Source organism: Solanum tuberosum, unplaced genomic scaffold (assembly GCF_000226075.1).
Source record: "Solanum tuberosum cultivar DM 1-3 516 R44 unplaced genomic scaffold, SolTub_3.0 scf00128, whole genome shotgun sequence".
Classification (NCBI taxonomy): Eukaryota; Viridiplantae; Streptophyta; class Magnoliopsida; order Solanales; family Solanaceae; genus Solanum; species Solanum tuberosum.
Window position 1 is genome coordinate 973,274 of NW_006239053.1, and position 19,129 is coordinate 992,402.

The 19,129-nt window shown below is 34.7% G+C and overlaps 4 protein-coding genes across 6 annotated transcripts; 3 read left to right on the plus strand and 1 right to left on the minus strand.

Moving 5' to 3' along the window:
* Window positions 1-698: 698 nt before the first annotated feature.
* LOC102588803 (inositol 3-kinase) lies at window positions 699-4,507 on the plus strand. Of its 2 annotated transcripts, XM_006350775.2 has the most exons (3): window positions 699-1,910; window positions 4,060-4,260; window positions 4,309-4,507. In XM_006350775.2, exons 1-3 carry the CDS (start codon window positions 1,056-1,058, stop codon window positions 4,336-4,338), a joined length of 1,086 nt encoding a protein of 361 aa, XP_006350837.1. In that variant the 5' UTR covers window positions 699-1,055; the 3' UTR covers window positions 4,339-4,507. The 2 variants fall into 2 exon arrangements, with proteins under 2 accessions (XP_006350837.1, XP_006350836.1); XM_006350774.2 differs by having other exon boundaries at window positions 700-1,910; window positions 4,060-4,507.
* Window positions 4,508-6,131: 1,624 nt separating this feature from the next.
* LOC102589345 (protein EARLY FLOWERING 4-like) lies at window positions 6,132-6,868 on the plus strand. The gene has a single exon (XM_006350776.2). The coding sequence runs from the start codon at window positions 6,244-6,246 to the stop codon at window positions 6,646-6,648; it is 405 nt and encodes a 134-aa protein (XP_006350838.1). The 5' UTR covers window positions 6,132-6,243; the 3' UTR covers window positions 6,649-6,868.
* A 2,833-nt stretch (window positions 6,869-9,701) lies between these two features.
* LOC102589666 (peptidyl-prolyl cis-trans isomerase CYP19-4) lies at window positions 9,702-13,541 on the minus strand. 2 transcript variants are annotated; one of them, NM_001318601.1, is given in 10 exon segments: window positions 9,702-10,143; window positions 10,145-10,241; window positions 10,462-10,537; window positions 10,624-10,806; window positions 11,070-11,093; window positions 11,176-11,223; window positions 11,719-11,794; window positions 13,389-13,437; window positions 13,439-13,453; window positions 13,456-13,463. In NM_001318601.1, coding segments are annotated over 9 exon segments (619 nt in total). In that variant the 5' UTR covers window positions 13,456-13,463; the 3' UTR covers window positions 9,702-10,092.
* A 1,373-nt stretch (window positions 13,542-14,914) lies between these two features.
* LOC102588367 (O-glucosyltransferase rumi) lies at window positions 14,915-17,909 on the plus strand. The gene is made up of 6 exons (XM_006350858.2): window positions 14,915-15,013; window positions 15,424-16,001; window positions 16,536-16,725; window positions 16,862-16,926; window positions 17,068-17,278; window positions 17,538-17,909. The coding sequence occupies exons 1-6, from the start codon at window positions 14,915-14,917 to the stop codon at window positions 17,784-17,786; spliced, it is 1,392 nt and encodes a 463-aa protein (XP_006350920.1). The 3' UTR covers window positions 17,787-17,909.
* The last annotated feature ends 1,220 nt before the right edge of the window (window positions 17,910-19,129 follow it).

The following is a 19,129-nucleotide window of genomic DNA, read 5'->3' on the forward strand; positions in this document are numbered from 1 at the left end:
CCTAAATTCTGTGTAATCGAAGGTTAGCTCCGCTCTCGATTTCTTGTGAGAATCGACATGGTTTTATCTTTACGATTAACAAGGAGATTTTTTGTGCGAAGAAAATCACGCACATAATAAATATCACACGTATACTAATTAATTACTTTTACTTGTTTTTATAACATAGTATTTTTCAAGTTAATAGTAAAAAAAATACTTAATTAAATATTATTTTTCACGAATTTCGTATTTTAACTATATATTATTTCCTTTATCTATCTAAATTGTTATTTCCTTTGTATTAAAATAAACCCCCGATTTATAATGGTGGTTAAATGTTTGAAATAAATAGACACGCAACAGGGGCACAAACACTTCAATTCCTAATGTAGGCATTCCACAACTAAACTACTTAGTTTCAGGAGCCTACAGACATTTAAAGAATTAAAAAAAATATTATTAATAAATTTAAAAAATGTGACATGGCATCCCATTAGGAAAGAGATAATGTTTTTTTTTTGTGTCAAGTATATTTTGAGGAAAATAGGTAAAGTTGAGTGATATTATAGTCCTAAAACAAATATAAGTGATATTACTAGGTAATTTCCCAAACATGGGTGTCTATCTAGGGTAAACATGAGTGTCTATCTAGGGAAATTACTCATATGATACTGGACAAAACTTTTAATTGAACACGACACAGAATCAATCCTTTTCCAACAAGGTCCGCACTTCAATGCCTTAATAGAAGCACATATTCCCCCTTCACTATTTTGCTTAATTAATTTACATTTTTCATCGAAAACTCTTTCTCCTAACTCCCATCACCCTTTTTATATAACAACAAAAACACATGTGTAAAGCATACACAGAATTGCTTATGCACGTAGCTCTTTCAGCCATTTGTCTTTGCGCCGTATTTGCCAAATCTTCAATACCCTTTTCACTCTTTTGGTGAGAACTGAGAAACCATGCAAAAATTCTGTATTCAAAGTATTTGATTCAGTTGAAACCCTACCATTTTCGATTTTATCGGAGCTCAGTAGAAGATTTTGATAAAAGAAGCTTAAATTATGGTGAAGGAAGCGAAAGATTCATCAGTACCCACAACCCATCGGTGTTTAATTGTGGGGAATTACTGTCACGATGTTCTGATCAAGGACGACGTCGTAATAGCGGAGTCACTGGGCGGAGCGGCGTCGTTCATCTCCGCCGTGCTTGATGGTTTGTCTGTTTCTTCCGACTACATTTCTAAAGTGGGTCCTGATTTTGTGTACTCTGTTAATCACCGCCCGATCACTTCGTCCTCTTCCAAAACCACCGTTTTCCATGCCTATTTCTCAACTGAAAGCACACGGCAAGATCGCATCTTAAAACGGGTCACTGCATGTGACCCGGTGACTCCCTCGGATCTCCCGAACTCAAAATTTGATTTTGGGTTAGCTGTAGGTGTTGGTGGAGAGATTTTGCCTGAAACCCTTGAGCGGATGATTGAGATGTGTAAGGTTGTGTTTGTTGATATCCAAGCTTTGATTCGGGTATTTGACCCGGTTGATGGAACAGTGAATCTTGTACATTTGAATCAAACCGGGTTTTGGCCTTTGTTGAATAGAATTGGGTATTTGAAAGCATCTGCGGAGGAGGCACCATTTGTGGATGTGGAGGAAGCAAGGAAATGGTGTTGTGTGGTAGTGACAAAAGGGAAAGATGGGTGTACAGTGTATTCTAAAGATGAAGAATTGTACATTGCACCTTTTCCAGCTTATCAAGTTGATCCAACAGGAGCTGGGGATAGCTTTCTTGGAGGTTTAGTTGCAGGGCTTGTTGATGGATTGACAGTACCAGATGCTGCATTGCTGGGAAACTTTTTCGGATCACTGACTGTAGGGCAAATTGGGCTTCCCAAGTTCGACTCGCGGATGGTACAGGTTGTTTAGATACTCCCATTGATTATGATTGTCATTTGTTGCTTGCCAATGTTTTAAGTGTGCCGAACTATTAATTTTGTAATGCTTGAATGCTTTTATGAGCTTCTTACGACAGATCAATCAAACTAGTTGAACTATGTGAAATGTAAGTTAGCAGATTACATACATGCATTGTTTAGTTTTCTTTCTAATTTCAATTCTACAAGTAGTAGGAAGAAAATGCATATGAAGAGATGAGCTTCTTCTTTTTTTGAAAGACCAACCAAAGAATTTCATAAAAAAAACACAGATTTCTACAATATATTCAAGTGCTGCCATAACTTCAAATACAAAAAAGTAACTTCAAATCTGCAAAAGTTTATTATGGAATATCATGATCAAAGTTCATAGTTGTTTGTGCTAAAGATGTTTGCCTAATTTTTTTTTAGTCCGGGTGAGGAAGAATGAGAGTTTTGTAACTGAACTGTCAAATTGTGGTTAATCTATCTCTGTCCCACTGCCTGAATATGCAATTTGAACTTTGCAGATAGTTCAAGTGATGTTATTGATTGAGTTACTTTTAAACACAGAGAAGTCTACTACTGTGTTATGACTCTGTAATATTTAAAAGCAGACTCCATTGGACATCTTCCATTTGGATAGACACCTTCCATTTCTCTTCTTTGTTGTTCATAAATAAAATGAGGAAGAGTCAATAACATATAAGACTTTGTGATCTCTTTGGGATGGAAGTTATTAGGAAGATGATGTTTTTCTTCTTACCTGTTACTCAATTTGCAATTTCTTTTATTAATGTTTTTTCCCATCTTATACTTTTCTTCCTTACACCATTGTTGATGAAGTTTTCTTCCTTATACTGTAAATAGTTATATATAATTGTAACTACATTTAGTTTTTGCCTTTTGTTAAAAAAGAGGAGTTCCAATTATTAGTTGATAACTTAATATCCATTTCCTTTGCCTTCTGTTGCTTTTTAAGAGAAGTTTAAGATATTTTTATACACGAAGTTAATGGAATTTTTAGATATTGTCCTTACATGGATCAGTTTAGATAAGAGTGGGAAAGAAAATGCAGTATTGTTGGTGGGTGTTAGCAGAAGTGCAATTTGCTTAGTCATTGACTACCTATAGATCTCAAATTCTTAGACATATTGTTGCACTCCATTTGTAGTTCATTAGTTCGTTCATAGAAACCACAGAGAGTTAGAAGTCGAACTGGAAATGAACTTCTGAAGAGAAAAATCATTATCCTATCACTAGTAATAGAAGATGCAGGATGTTAAACTAAACTGCATTTTGTTGTTATGTTTTTGGTGTAATCAATTATACTCAAATGACACTGCCTCTATAGTTGATGTTTTAGACTCAATATAGAAATAGAGTAGGAGTGTCTAGAGTGCATTTGTATATAAGGTATGAGTACAACCCATGTACTTTTGTGATATAATACATCGTTACCATTTTTTTTTTAAAAGTAATAGAAGATGCTTCTGAAGAGAAAAATCATTATCCTAGCACTAGTAATAGAAGATGTTCTCTTAATGTTATCTTAATAACAGTCTGTCAAAGAACTAGAATTTATATTCTGCAGTATACTAGTCAGGTATGCTGTTAGCTTATCCCCATCATACATAGATACTTTTTTCTGTATCAAGCTATTTTAATAGGGATTTTGTGACCGGAGCCTAGTAAGCAGAAATTTGCAAACAGCTGCAGTTCTAATGTTGACATGGGTCTGCCAGAGATGAAATAGGATCACTAAGTTATTAAAGTCCATAGAAATCAGCATCTTGACATGACAGTCTTTCTAGGGAATGAAATGAGTAACAAACATCGGGATGCTTGTCTTATTGAACCTTCTCTTCTTGGCCTGCTTCCTCTTCTCCTCTTATGATGATAGTGATGACATGTGTATGTTGAAGAGAATTAGAAATTTACACCTATTGTCATGATGTAAAGATAGATAGAGTCCCCACAGATCAGCATGTTGTTGATCCTCTCACAAAGGCAGTTCCTCAAAGCAAGTTCAATTACCATGTAAACACAACTGACTGTCATTTTATTATTTGAGTTGCTCTCATGCTTATGTGAATATCGCCTGTTCTTTGAATGCCAAGTTTTTGCTAATTTAGTTCTTAATCTTTCTCCAGAAAGTGAAGGATGAGGTGCTAAAAAGAAGTTTGCAACATTTTGGGTCCCATGAGAAACATGAAGACGAACCAAAGAGATTGAAGCCATTAGATCATGAAGAATTCCTAGCAGCTCTCAGTGCCGCCAAAGTGGTACCAGTATACCCTATCAAAGAATGTAAATGGGACTTGCATAGTTCCCCCGGAGCATTGGAACAGCCCGCCTGCAATGGTCATCGGAGATTACCACTTAACCCTGTCTGTGAAGAACCGATTAAATCAGTTGATAGTAAACCTTGAATAACGAGTGTGGGGTTGTTCCATGCTCTTGAATATTTGGTTAGAGTTGTTAGTTCTGAATAAAGAGAGTTCAAGCATGATATTCTCTCTACTGGGCATTAGTTTTTAAGTTTTCTTGTAATTGCAGAATTAGCTTTAACAAAATGAGGCGCAGATTATTTAGTTTTTCTCTTAAGAGTACATAAATTGTGATGCTCAGTAAAAAATGGAGGAAGAACTTGAATTTGCTGAATTAGAACACTCCTAAGATCTATATGAAGAAGCCATAACGCTCAAGCGAAAGATAAAATAAATACTACCCCTCATTTTCAATTTGTTTGTCTTTGTTTTTAGTCTTCTTTAAAGAAAATTTATCATTCTTTAGGACATCTCTTTAATTCAACTTTTCACATAATGGGTCCGAAAAGAATAAAATGCAAGAAGGTAAGAAAGAAAAGGAGACGATAAATAATAAATATACAAAACAAATATATATATATATATATATATATATCCAGGAAAAGATGACTATATGATACCTAAATTATATTATTAGAAATACGGAAAAGGCTCAAAATATCCCTAAACTATCGGAAATAGCTCAGATTTACCCTTAAACTATATTCCGGCTTAAAACTATCCTTTCCGTTAAAGTATTGGGTCACACTTACCCTTCTAGTTAACAAAAGTATGTTAAGTGTCACGTGGACATCATGGACGCCACATAAAGGTCAAACATTTTCCACTTCCACGTAAACTAATAAAATCCCTAATATCTAATTTTTCCCTCAATACGATTTCACTCATTTCCCCTCATTGGTAAGAAACAATTTCATAATGTAATTGGTAAGCTTGAAGAGTACCAAACTGCGAAGGCAACTCTGGAAACTGGTGCTTCTTTAGCACCAGGAGAAACACTTGCTTTTCCAAAAGAGACTCAACTGGCTTTCAGCTTATCATATGCAGCCTCATTTGTGTACTTTCACAGCAGTTTCTGCAGGAAAAAATTCATCTTTCACTATAGTTTTTTTAATATTAATTACATTAAGTAACAATGTAATTAAGGGAAAAATGAGAGGAAATGGGGAAATCGTATTGAGGGGACAATTAGATATTAGGGATTTTATTAGTCTACGTGAAAGTGGGAAATGTTTGGTGCTTATGTGGCGTATATGTGGCACTTAACATACTTTGTTAACTAGAAGGGTAAGTGTGACCCAATACTTTGACAGGAAGTGTAGTTTTAAGCCGGAATATAATTTAAGGGTAAATCTAAGCTATTTCCAATAGTTTAGGGGTATTTTTGAGGTTTTTCCATTAGAAATATGACAACGCTTGACTGGTCTCTTCTTTAGCCACCTCGTCACTGACACATCCTCGCACCACTTTTTTGGTCTCACTCTTCTTCAGCCACCTCCTCACAGATCCTCGCACCTCTTTTTTACTCCTTTCGTCTAATTTGATGAGAGGTAGTTTGATTCGATACAGAATTTAAAAAAGAAGGAATTTTTTAAAAAAATTTGTTGTCCAAAATAAATGATAGAAATTTATGTGACTGTAAATCATTTCATTAAAAATAAAATAAATATTTTATAATTAAATTATTACTTAATATAAAAATATGTTATTCTTTTTTATACAGACTAAAAAATTGAATATCTCAATCATAAAAAGACGAAACGGTGCCTGTTCATCCATCTTCATTCCAAACAAAGGCGAACATCTCCATTGAGTGACGTGTGTGGAATTATTATTATCGTGGGACCCAAAAGGTGCATTTGTCAAGATATAAATTACTCACGAGTCACGAGCGTGGTACTCGAATTACACTACGAAGATGATACATACCATTTCGCTCCCAAAAAAACAAACAAAAAGAGCGGGGGAATTATTGGTTGACTATACCTGAACGGGGTGGTTCCGATCATGGACGATACCTTGCAAGCCCTAAAGGAGCTTTCTAATCTCAGTCACCACCCGTTGAACGGCGGCGAATTCAACGGTTTAAATGACGTCGACGGCGAAGAAGAGGAAGGGTATGACACCGAGGCTTGGGAAACGATTACCAAGTGTTTCCGGGAGGTACAGTCAGTTCTGGATCAGAACCGAGCTCTGATTCAACAGGTGAACGAAAATCATCAATCGAAGCTTCGAGATAATCTGGTGAAGAACGTCGCTCTTATTCGAGATATAAATAGTAATATCTCCAAAGTTTCTCGCCTGTACTCTGATCTCTCCGTAGATTTCTGCAACATCGTTCATCGGCGACGGGAACTTGCTTTGTTTGAATCTAAGAATCGCGATGATAACGTGGACACCGCCGAATCCTGAGTCAACTCGTTTGGTGAATCGAAATCTAATAATATCATCTTCTATCCTAATTATAAACTTTAGGTTTTTATTACTGTATATACTCTAGCTAGTTTATGCCAGTCATCATATGTTTTATTCTCAACAAATTAGAGTTCTCTGTGTTGAATCAGTATTTTGATGCTTGTTGTTTGTGGACGAAATAAGATGAATAAAATACTGTGCTGTTTTAGATTAAGAATTCTTCTGATATCCATGGTAATTAACGAATGTGATTATTGTCTATCTTTTTGTGTTTGTTAAAGGAATGATTCGTTGATTGATTGCTGATTTGCGAGGCTGCTTTTGTCTGCATTCACTGATGAGTGATGTCCCGCAAACGTGATTGTGTTTGAGGTATTTATGTCATTTACACATAGTATTTCCTCTGTTTTTGTGATTTCTTCTCCTGAAGCTTCAAATGCTCCTCTTAGCTTTTTTACGGGGTATTTATGCAGTTTAAACATGTTATTTCCTCTGTTTTATCCTCTTCAATCTCCCATCATTGGTGTCATTTTCTATTTTATCTTCCAGTCAAATGATCCTCTTAGCTGATCAGAGGCCTTGACATGTTTATTTCAACTGTAATAGCTAATCAAAGTTCTTACTTCTTGGATTTTGATCTTCGAGCGAGTGCTAGCAGTTTATTCTCTGTGTTTTTCATGGCTGTGCTGAGTTATGTCAAAGTTGTTACTGTCAAAGTTGCTTAACTTTTCAATTACTTTTGAGTTATGATCTTTATTTGCTTCTGAATATGAGCCTTTATCTGCCATCCGTTTGATTACTGTCAAAGTTGCTTCATTATTCCATTGATTTTGCATTATCTCTATTTTCTTCTGAAGATGAACATCTGGACTTAACAATTTGAGGAATTCATGTACAATGAGGTTTTCCTAATTACATTAGGCATGTCTGACAGATGACTGGTATACAGGACAATTGTGCCTGTGTGATAAGATTTCCTTAGTGTTGCATGCTGCATTGGAGGATCCATTCATGATTAAAATACAAATCAACTTTTTTGGAATATATGTCATGCAAATTTTTCCAAGAATCTCTTGCTTTGGGTGGTTCTAGTTCTTGCTAAAGTTTTGTTGTCAACTTATGATTTAAGTGTGACTATTCATTCATCCAGACAGTGGACTTGTGTAGGCTTTTGTATGCGTGTAGGCTGTACATTTGCAATATTTCCAAGCAAATGCCAAATAAAAGTCGTAAGCACACATATTTCTTTAAAACGTAGCAGAAACCTTGCTACTTCATTATCATTGAGATATGGTGTGAATTTGATCTTCATTAAGCCTTGTGTACAGTATTTTGGTCGTAGGTATAATTGTACTTGGCTCCACTGAGTGTACAACCTTGTAGAGTTCATTACATGGTATAACTTGTGCCTTGTTTTACACTGTAGCGCCTCAGTAGGGAGGTGGCTCCTTTCATCCATTTATGATTTTCGCTATCAAGTCCATTTGGTACTTATATCAGTCGTATAAAGTTAGGAAGACATCTCTCATATATCTATAATATATGTTTGCAGTGAAGCTGAAGCTTTTTAATTTACTGCATGTTTAAGCTTGTTTCATTCATGCAAATTATATACCATCTTTACTTCACCTGGGAAATTTTAGGTGATGATGCTCACTCTTTTTGAGGTAAGGATTTGGTTTGGAAAAGTAGTTTTAGGATATTTCAGATAAGAACAACGCAGCCAAGGCCCTTTTGTGATTTTACTTATTGTTGTCGTTAAATGTAAGGATAGAGGTCCTTCGCATCTTGCTTTTGAGTGGCATTTTGATCTTCACTTGAATCCACTGGCATATCTATGTTTTCCCCACAAACAGTGTCTCATACCTTGTGCTTCAAATGTTGTATCTTGTCCTCACAGTATATTCTATTACTGTTGTGAGTTGCTTCTGCATTTGAAATAGACAGTTTCATCTCACTGAATTGTTTGTGCTGATGGCTGTGGAATTGTTGTTCCTTAGTGTAATCCAGTTTTTAAGATGATCAGTGGACCAATAATTCATTGTCCATTACCTCTGGCTGATGACTGAGAAAACCACTTACATAATGTAGCAGCGGCTTCTTCTCAATTATGAACTGTATGTTATATACAATGTCTTGTGTGGAGCTATGCTTCCTTCATTATAGTTTCAACTCGGATCTTGTTTCTTGAATGGTATCTGGTGTGGGACTTTAGCTTTTTATTTAAATATTGTGGTATTGAATTGAATAGTGTAGTTTTTATTTGATTATCGTTTTTTAGTTTGATTATTGTATCTTTGAACTGCATATTGTAGTTTTGATTGAATATTGTAGTTTCATAAATAAAATAAAAAGTTGTATGACGTTGTTGTATTCAGGCATTTCTGATCATCTAATGTTATGTTTCTGTTCATCTTCTCCTCATCTTTTGTCGGCGTTCGTGCTTATTTGTGATTTATGCACAACGCTTTTTGTCGGCATTCGTGCTTGGGATTTTCCTTGTGATACTTTATTTGTGATTTATGCACAACGCAAGGAGGGAGACTGTTTGGGGTTTGGAGATAGAAGTGTTTGTAACAGATACAATTTTCATATGATATGCTCAATTAAAGAAAACAAGGTTTGAATGCAGTATAAAATTCTTTTCGGATGGTTGATGTAATTTCAATATGCCTGGCAGGCCAAGAAGGTGGATCTAATAAATGGTACAAATATGAAAATTTCCCCAAGAAAAATAATGAAGATGAACGTGATATCACCAGCCACTGGGAAGACGAATGCCCCTAATCTATATTATTTCCGTTGATATTTCTTCCCAAAATATTACATTTCTAGTACTTTGTGGATGAATATATTTTAAAATGCTGTAATTATTAAAGAAATTTTGCATAAAGATGTTATAAGATGACTAGAAGCATTTTTTGTGCTCTTTCAAATAGAACGTTATTTGAGAAAAGAAAAACAAGTACCTATTGAACAAGCTTTTATGGCTGCAGTGAAAAAGGTGTAATTAAACTATGGGTGACGAATTAGCAGAGTAGCTAGACTCGTAGAACGTAAAGAGTAGTATATAATATTTTACGACAGAAATTTGGGATATCAATATACTCTTGTGGATGTCAATCCAAATATTCTTTCGATGTCTGGTCTGTTTTTTAACCTTAGCTACAATGAACGTGCATTGATTTTTACTAATGGGGAAGCAAGGTATGAGAAAACATGAGCTAATAGATACTAATAAGGAAAAGTAGACGTATTGATGGCATAAATTGAACGTGAGCCACTGTCACTCGGCCTGTATACCGTTCATTCCTTCACCCAATTTCCCCTTTCAGTGCTAATAATATCACGACAAACCGTGGGTTGATAAAAAGTTAGAAACACTGTCCACCACTTTAATTGGCAGCTAAAACGACCTTAGATTATTGTGTAGAACACATATCAGAACCTATTACAGAGGAAGTTCCCCGCTGTCTGCAATGGTAACTGTGCTTTTAGGTGTTCCACTTTGTCTTCCTTCAGCTTCCATCTTGTAAACGACATCCATTCCAGACAACACCTTTCCAAAGACCACATGTCGACCATCCAACCTACAAATAATCAAAAATCAGAAGTGCCTACAAGATTATAGCTAATCAGAAGTTGTAAATCACAAACAGCTAGGGTTAAATGATGCAAAACAAACATCAATAAACATTCGAGATTAGATAACACAACACTGGTACATAAAACTCCAGATTCTTAATAGTGAATATTTTTTTGAATGGTGAAAGTTATGTGAATATGGTTTTTCAAGAGACTTGGACTTACCAGGTAGTTGTGACAGTTGTAATGAAGAATTGTGAACCATTGGTGTCAGAACCAGCATTTGCCATTGACAATTGCCCTGGAAATTATGTAAGAAACAGGTTTACATGCATGCATGAAAACGGAGAATAATGGGCCACTTCAACATAAAGGAGAAAATCCTACCAGGTCCAGTGTGCTTGATCTTGAAATTTTCATCTGCAAACTTTTCACCATAAATAGATTCCCCTCCACGCCCATCACCAAGGGTGAAATCACCACCTTGAATCATGAAGCTGGGGATTATTCGATGGAATTTGCTCCCCTTGAAATGAAGAGGCTTGCCACTCTTTCCAACTCCCTTTTCCCCTGCAATGTATTTACCACATAAAGAGAAAAAAAAAGATCATGAATGTGAAGGTAACAAAGTAAATGCAGTCACTATTAAGCCATTCTCCATACTTCAGATAGACCAATAAAATCTTTTTGAATTACCAGCCAGCTAAGAGAAAAAAACCACTTGCTTAAGCAAGTCTAGGGGGGAAAAGAATATAAATACAGGTGAGCTTAAGCAGCGAATCGACCAAAGCATCTAATGCATGAGAATAAATATGAAAATCTGGTAGAAGCACCTGTGCACAATGCTCTGAAGTTCTCTGCAAGAAAATAGAAAGATAGTGAACAACTAGAATAGTAATGGTAAAATCTACAAGCTCTCCTTCATATATGTAACCATACCTGCTGTTTTAGGAACTGTTTTACCAAAGAGACCCATAACAACACGACCTGAAAGAAAGTAAATACTTGAAAACTAATCCAAGGAAAATAATGCAACGGAGCAAATTAGATAATGAGAATCTACACAAAAACATTGCCCAGAAGAATTATCAACGATTACAACTTTTAAGAGAAAAGGTGGATTCCTAAATGTTGTGAATGACATATATAAGAGGACATGATATTCATATAATAACAACATATCAAGAATACTTGTTTATATTGCAACAACATACCCAAAATACGTGTCTATATTATTCTTTTATTTTACTTAATTTACTGTTTATGTATAGATATTTGCTAGTGATAGAGTGAAACTATAAATATCTGCATAGCTGTGTTGTAGTACATAACGGTTTATTTTATTTGCATATCTTAGATTGTTTGGCAATCATCTTTCTTCAGTTGCAAATACTTGTTATCAGGTAAAATAGCATTCCATTAAATCAAGCATCCATATAAATAAAGGAAAAAAATATAGTGAAATGAAGGGAAGGAGCATACCGGCAGGTTTACCATCTATCTCAACATCAAAGTAAACTTTGTGAGTTACTTCTTTCAGATTTTCCTGGGATTTGGCCTGCAGAGAATACTTTCAAGTGAATAGTAGCTCAACTTCTCACTCTATCCCTCACAAACATAAAAAGTAAAATGAAGATGCGCACACATAGATGGCCCCACATAAACCAGGCAAGAAAGTAAGTATATCACCTTTTGAGATGTTCAAGTCATTAGTGCATTTTAGACTGAAAGGAAAATGAATATTGTCACAAAATGTTTTCAGCAGTAAACTTGAGAAGAGCTTGATATCTTATGACATTGTGGAGCCTTTAAATCAGTAGTCTGTTTAGCAACCTATGTCTAATCTAGTACTCTATCTACAACCTACGTTTAAGTCGATGCAATCATTAACCGAATAGTTGCGTGTAAAGGTGTTAACAAGCTTTGCATGTTCAAGCTAAGCTTGTTATCACATGAGCTCGAAGGTAAGCTGGAACTTGGCTTGTAAAATTCTTGCATAGCTCAAGCTACATTCGACTTGACAACATGAATTCTTACAATTTCTCAAACACGAGCTTATTCAAGTGAAAACAAATTCTGATGAAATCAACTACTTCCACTTAGTGCATGTTTCACAGGTTTGCCAATTATTCAAAGAACCAACAGAAATTTTTAAAAGAAGTTTGATTCAGCTGACGAAAAAGGAAATGTTCATTTTCTCTGAACTCTTGAACACCAATTGCTCCACGTAAACAGAAAAGAAGAGGGAAATGATAGTTACTGAAATGGACTGAGGTTGTGTTTCTGACTTCCTGCCAACAGAAGTCTACTATAATGGGAGCAAACGGAGGAAAGATCAAACATAATGGAGGCTAAAGATCAGCAATAGTGGAGCCAGAGCAGCATGCTTCAAGAAAACTTATAAGCAAAGAACCAAAACAAAATTTAAAAATCAAAATAAGTTTGTTCTTAACAGTACACAAGCAGAACCAAGCTGGGCGAGATCAGCTGATTTAATAATTGAGCTCGAGCTCAGCTCGTTCACCAAATCAATGAGTTCAATCAGAATTTAACTAGTGGAGTCGAGCTTTGTTCCATACTGTCAGCTCATTTACAGAGCTGCAAGTAAAATAAAACTATGTTTATTGTCCAAAAACATAATACAGCTGTTGTAAAACTTTTGGAAAAGCATCCATCACTGCATCCGGAGCCCAGCCATGTGTATGTGTAGAAGACTAGCAACAAAGATATCTATTGTTCCTCTGTATGATCCAGTACTTCTTATACTAATTTATACCAGATTATATTCCAAAAAAGGATCCATAGACTCTAGAATAATCAATACAGAAACAGTCTCCGTACTGAATCAGCTGTCTTTCAGTTACTGCAGTCTATCAAGCAAGCGACAGAAGATTACGATCTAAACGCAAAATGAAGATTCATACAAATTGATCCAACAGCAGTTTGGATCACGCCGAAATTGCTTATTCCTAACATGAATAACACTCAATTAATCAGTTAATTGCAGATCGATCCTAAACTAGCCGAAACAGTGCTTTATAATCTTTCAATTTGTACATACGATGAGGATCACAAAAGGAAAACTAAATCCTAAACTGCGTAAAGCCGGAGATAAGATTATCAACAGGAAAATGATTCACAAAATTGATTACCTGAGCAAGAGCTAGGGTTCCGATCACGGCCAAACTGCAGAGGAGAAAAACGGACGGTTGAAATCTCGTCGCTGCCATACTTGCTCGTATCTCCGGTGAGAGAATCGTTGTTGAAGTTGGGAGTGAGAGTTGAAGACTCGATGAAATGTTCACTGTCGAAGAGTAATTTATTGGAGTAAACAGGAGATCTATGGCAGTAGCCAATGGAAGAAAGCCACGTTGACCTGGTGACGTGTTTGTAGATGATGCAATTGGGCCCTTGAATAATTCTGGGCCCAATTTATTACGAGGAGTTTTACTAAATAAAGCCCATAAATATACTGCGTCAAGCCCAGCTCATATGTGGAAAACCTACTTCATTAAAAGATTTATTTTCCAAGTTTTTAAGTTCTGTTGATTAATATATTTTGGAAACATGTGCACATTTTTTCATTCATATGAATTGGTCTTTCATTTTTTTTCTTTTAAATAAAATTCAAAATTCTGTTAATAAATATTATATTTGAATCCATCGTAAAAAAATAAAAATCAAATAAATCAAGTTAGTAATCTTGAATCGCTTGTGGACAGTCATTTTGCTAAAAGGCATAATACATAAATGTGTCATTTAATTTTACTTTATTTGACATATATGCCCTTTTTTTGGGGTATATACAAATAGGCACTTAAACTTATTCATAGACACAATCATTCCAGGGGCGGAGGCAGCATATATTTAGGGGTTCATCTGAATCCCCTTCGGCAGAAAATATTACTATTTATACATGGTTAAAATTATTTTTTAGATATGCATAATAGATGTCGAACCCCCTTCCACTAGTTTGTATGTTTACTTCTCAGATTTTGAACCCCCTTATTAATAATCCTGGTTCCGCCACTGAGTCATTCTACTCGACATCTTATATCCTACATGGCAATTCGTATTCTACATGGCATCTTGTCCTTATGTGACAGTTTGCATCCTACACGGTATCTTACTTAATGTCCTACGTGTATTATATCATGTGAGATGAGTGTGTCTATTAATTCAACTTTTATACAAGTTTAACTGTCTATTTATATATATACAAAGTTGGAGGACATAAATGTCATGTAAAACCATATTAAAGGCATATTTATCCATTTATTAAATGGCGTAATAAAAGAAAAATTCTTTTATATTTGTATTTAGAAGTTCAAATCCTATTAGGTACACAAATACATCTCGTTTCATTATATGTTAGTGAGTAACTTCTTCTTCTTTTATATTGTTTTTTTTTTAAAGCAGAAACAACCCTGATATATCCAAACCATTGAGAAAAGGAGAGGAGTGCGGATAAGTAAACAATTGTGGTGTGTGAGAAGTGAGAACGAAAGGGAAAAGAGCAGATCAAGAAGTAATACACGAAAGGTCAAATTTCATCTTCTGATTATAAAAAATAATATGATCATCGACAATGCAATTCAACGATCATGAAATTATACTGCTTTCCAGGGCTCGAATAGATTGATTTGAGAGGAACACAATTCATAATTAATTCAATTCAATGGGGATTTTTTCAAGACATAATCGTCGGCCATCTTTTCTCCCTCGTTACGTTGTCTTCTTTGCTTTTCTCTTCCTTGCTCTTCTCCTCTTCTTCGAGGTAATATCAAACTCATTATTTTAATTTAAAATACATATTTGTTTTGAAGAGATTCTAATTTTTTTTTATGTATATAAAATTTCTTTATTGGATTAGCTATATGATATGTTTTTGCATGTTTTCAGAGATTCACATGGCATTATCAAATATATTCTCTTTTACATAACTATAATAATAACATGTTTATTATAACCCCAAAGATCATTGAACACTCAATCTTTTCTTAATCTTATTTTTCTATGTTATTGGCACTGATAAAGGAATAAGATCAAGTAATATTTAGTAGCTTGGTTGACTATCTGAATTTTTACTTTATTCGTGTTTTGAATTAGTTCCGAACATTCTATAGTTTCTTTACTTTTGATGGCATTCTTAGATTCATTTTGGTTTGATATTTTTCTGGATGATAGGTGGACAACTTAGTTTCTCAGACAAAAACAATTGTTGGTCACAACTTAGAGCCAACGCCATGGCATGTATTTCCTGCTAAATCTTTCGATGAAGAATCCACTTATTCAAAGGCTTCCACGATCATACAATGCTCTTATCTTACTTGTAGTAGCAATAGTCATGTCACGAATATTCCTCGAAGCACCAAACCTCAATCTGAAACCAACAAGTGCCCTGATTTCTTCAAGAGCATACGTTATGATCTCGAGCCATGGGCCAAGTCTAGGATTTCTATAAACCATGTGATGGAAGCTCAGAAGAATGCAGCTTTTAGAGTTGTAATTGTTGGTGGAAAACTGTTTGTAGATTTTTACTATGCTTGTGTGCAGAGTAGAGCTATGTTCACAATTTGGGGAATATTGCAGCTACTCAGGAAATATCCTGGAAAAGTACCAGATGTTGATTTAATGTTTGATTGCATGGATAAGCCTATCATAAATCGAACGGAGTATTCTTCCATGCCTTTGCCTCTGTTTCGATACTGTACAACACCGAACCATTACGATATACCTTTTCCAGATTGGTCTTTCTGGGGCTGGTAAGTACATGAATATTGCTTCAATTTATCCAAATGCAAACTACAGTTATGTGAATTTGCATCATACTAGCATTGATAAGAATGTCAACTTACAGTACTTTCGTACAATTTTTGAATATTTATATTGAGCTAATCTAATTTTGCTTCGAAAATTAGTGAAATGGACTCTCAATAAGTGAAGAATATATATCACAGAAGGATAGGAGTATAGAATGTAACAATGTTATAAGAAGTTATATGGTTGACTGGTTGAGTTTGTTAATCTGTATATAGCATGTTAGTAATGTTTTTATCGAGATTACTTACAATTACCTTATAAGTGATGTTATTGCGTAAAAATGTTTACATTGTCATAGAACTTAAATCCGTCCAACATTATAAGTTCGATACACTGGCTTTGCAGTAGAACTATAAGGTTCATAATAAGTGGAATTGGTTACCTCGAAAGTAAGACATATATCTTATTGTGTAGGATTGGGGTATCATTTTTTGGCTGATCATGCACATTTCGTCTTTGCTGGTTTATATTTTCAGGTCTGAAATAAACATAAGACCGTGGAATGAAGAATTTAAAAGCATCAAAGAAGGTTCAAACTCTCGAAGTTGGACAAGCAAGATACCGGTAGCATACTGGAAAGGGAACCCAGACGTAGTTTCTCCTATACGCTTAGAGTTGCTTAATTGCAATGACACTCAAATGTGGAGAGCACAAATTATGCGGCAGGTTCATGACTTGCACATTTGAATGATCAGAATCTCCTTTTTTTAGTTTCTGTATGTAACTAGTTGTGTAGATAATTTTGTTCGTTCTTTCTTTTTGGTAATTTGAGTCGCTTTTATCTTCAAAATTGTGGATATAGAATTGGACAGAAGAAGCAAAGGTCGGATTCGAGAAGTCCAAACTATCAAAACAATGTAATCATAGGTGAGGTTTGCAACACTCTTGAGTTGCCATCCTTATGTAGGGGTCAAGTTAATTCTCTGTATCGTTCCAAGTTTGTCAAATATCTTCTGACACTGAAAAAAAATGTATTCGTTATGTTAAATTGTGTACTTAATAATGCAGGTACAAGATTTATGCAGAAGGATATGCATGGTCAGTGAGCTTGAAGTATATTCTGGCATGTGGTTCTCTTCCCCTGATAATCACCCCACAGTATCAGGATTTCTTTAGTCGCGGTCTGATTCCGAAGAAAAATTACTGGCCACTTCCCCCATTTGATTTATGCTCTTCTATAAAAGATGCAGTTGATTGGGGTAATTCAAATCCATTAGAGGTATGTTTACACCCAAGATTATGTTTTTTTACTAGTACGTTCGTCCTTTAGAAATAGTCTTTCTATCTCCACGAGATAGGGCCTAGGGATAAGGTTTACATACATTCTACCTTTCTCAGACCCTACTTGTGGGATTTCACTGGCTATGTTGTTGTTGTAGTTGTTGTATACTAATAGGTTTGATTTAAGATTCTCTGTTAAATTCACTGTTGTTTTCATTTAGCAATGTCTTTAACTTCGAATTATTTTTGTTGGATAGGCTGAAGCGATTGGAAAAGCAGGACAAGACTTCATGGAGAGTTTGAGTATCGATCGTATTTATGATTACATGTATCACTTGATTTCAGAATATGCAAAGCTGCAGGATTTTGTACCTGTTCCACCCTCTTCCGCTCTTGAACTATGTATCAATTCTGTTCTTTGTTTTGCTGATGACCAGCAAAAACAATTCCTCAAAAAATCCCTTGTGTTCCCTTCAAATGAGAGTCCTTGCTCACTTCCCAGATAGAAATTCTACAAGCAGTGACAAATTCAGAATTTAGACTCTGTTGAACCCGTTGTGTGTGTTTAGTCTAGATTAGCGTAACTGCCTACCGGAGTTACATAGGAACGAGCAAGAAAATGTAGAAGACGAAATACACATAGTATTTGGCTTGCCTTCACTGTTTGTACAAGAAATTTTCTGTTATACTTGAGAATAAACCAATGCAGAAGAAAGGGATTTTACATCATTACACATTCTAATTTCTTTAGTCTTATTATTTTTGTATGCTCTTTGGGATTGAGGTGTAATTATTGTTGGTGGGCGGAGGTATATTTGAACTTGCATCACTAGAAGTTTATACTTCCCCTTTGATCTCAAAGTTTGTTTAGGGCATTTTAAAGATTAGGCATTTGTATTATGAAAAAATAGCAAGTTTTAAGCTTATTAATCATCATTCAAGAGAAAAGGCAAGTGTGAAGACATTTGGAAGCTTTCAATCATGTTGAATTTATATATATTTCTAGATCTGTGAACAAAATAGCTGATAGTTTAGCTAGATATTCTATCTCTTTGTTAAAGGAAATCTATTGGGAGAAGTTTTTACCAAGTTGGATCATCCAGGATGCAAAAGATATGTTTAAACTATGTATTTTGTTGATGCAATAATAAAAAGGCGTTCTGTTTGGGAAAAAAATCATCATTCAAGAGAAAAGGCAAGTGTGAACTGTAATTAAATTATCTAAACATGGAATATAGGCCGAATGCGGGCTCTTCGTACACTGAGGAAAATAAACGTTGTTTCGTGACCAAACAAAATTGCACGGTTGCATTTGTTGTTTAAATCAAATCATATTATTCTATCATAGTTTAGTCAAAAATTAAGATCAACATAGGTCTAATTAACTATGATTTAGCTCTAAAAATATAAATAGAAACATATGTTTTGTATGTATTAGATTGATGTAAACATTATATACCGATAAACTTTTATGCACTCATAGTAGTGTGATGTTCTCAACATATTTTGTGTTTTCCAATTTATTCCTTTTTTAGATTTGAGGAGACGAGAGAAATTATCTAATAATATTATTCGTTATATCATAAATAACTTTTTTATCTTTTCAGAAGTAGGGATAAAATTTGTGTACAATATATCCTAGATTTTATTTGTTGGATTATGCTGAGTTTGTTATTGTCGTTGTTGACCAGTCACAATTTAAATAAACAAAATTAAACTTATAGTGATTACGTTGAGTTTGTTGTTTTTTTGTTGACCGGTTATAGTTTAAATAAACAAAATTAAATTTATTGTAATTACATTGAATTTGTTATTATTGTTGTTAACCCTTAAATTTTGAAAATTTTAA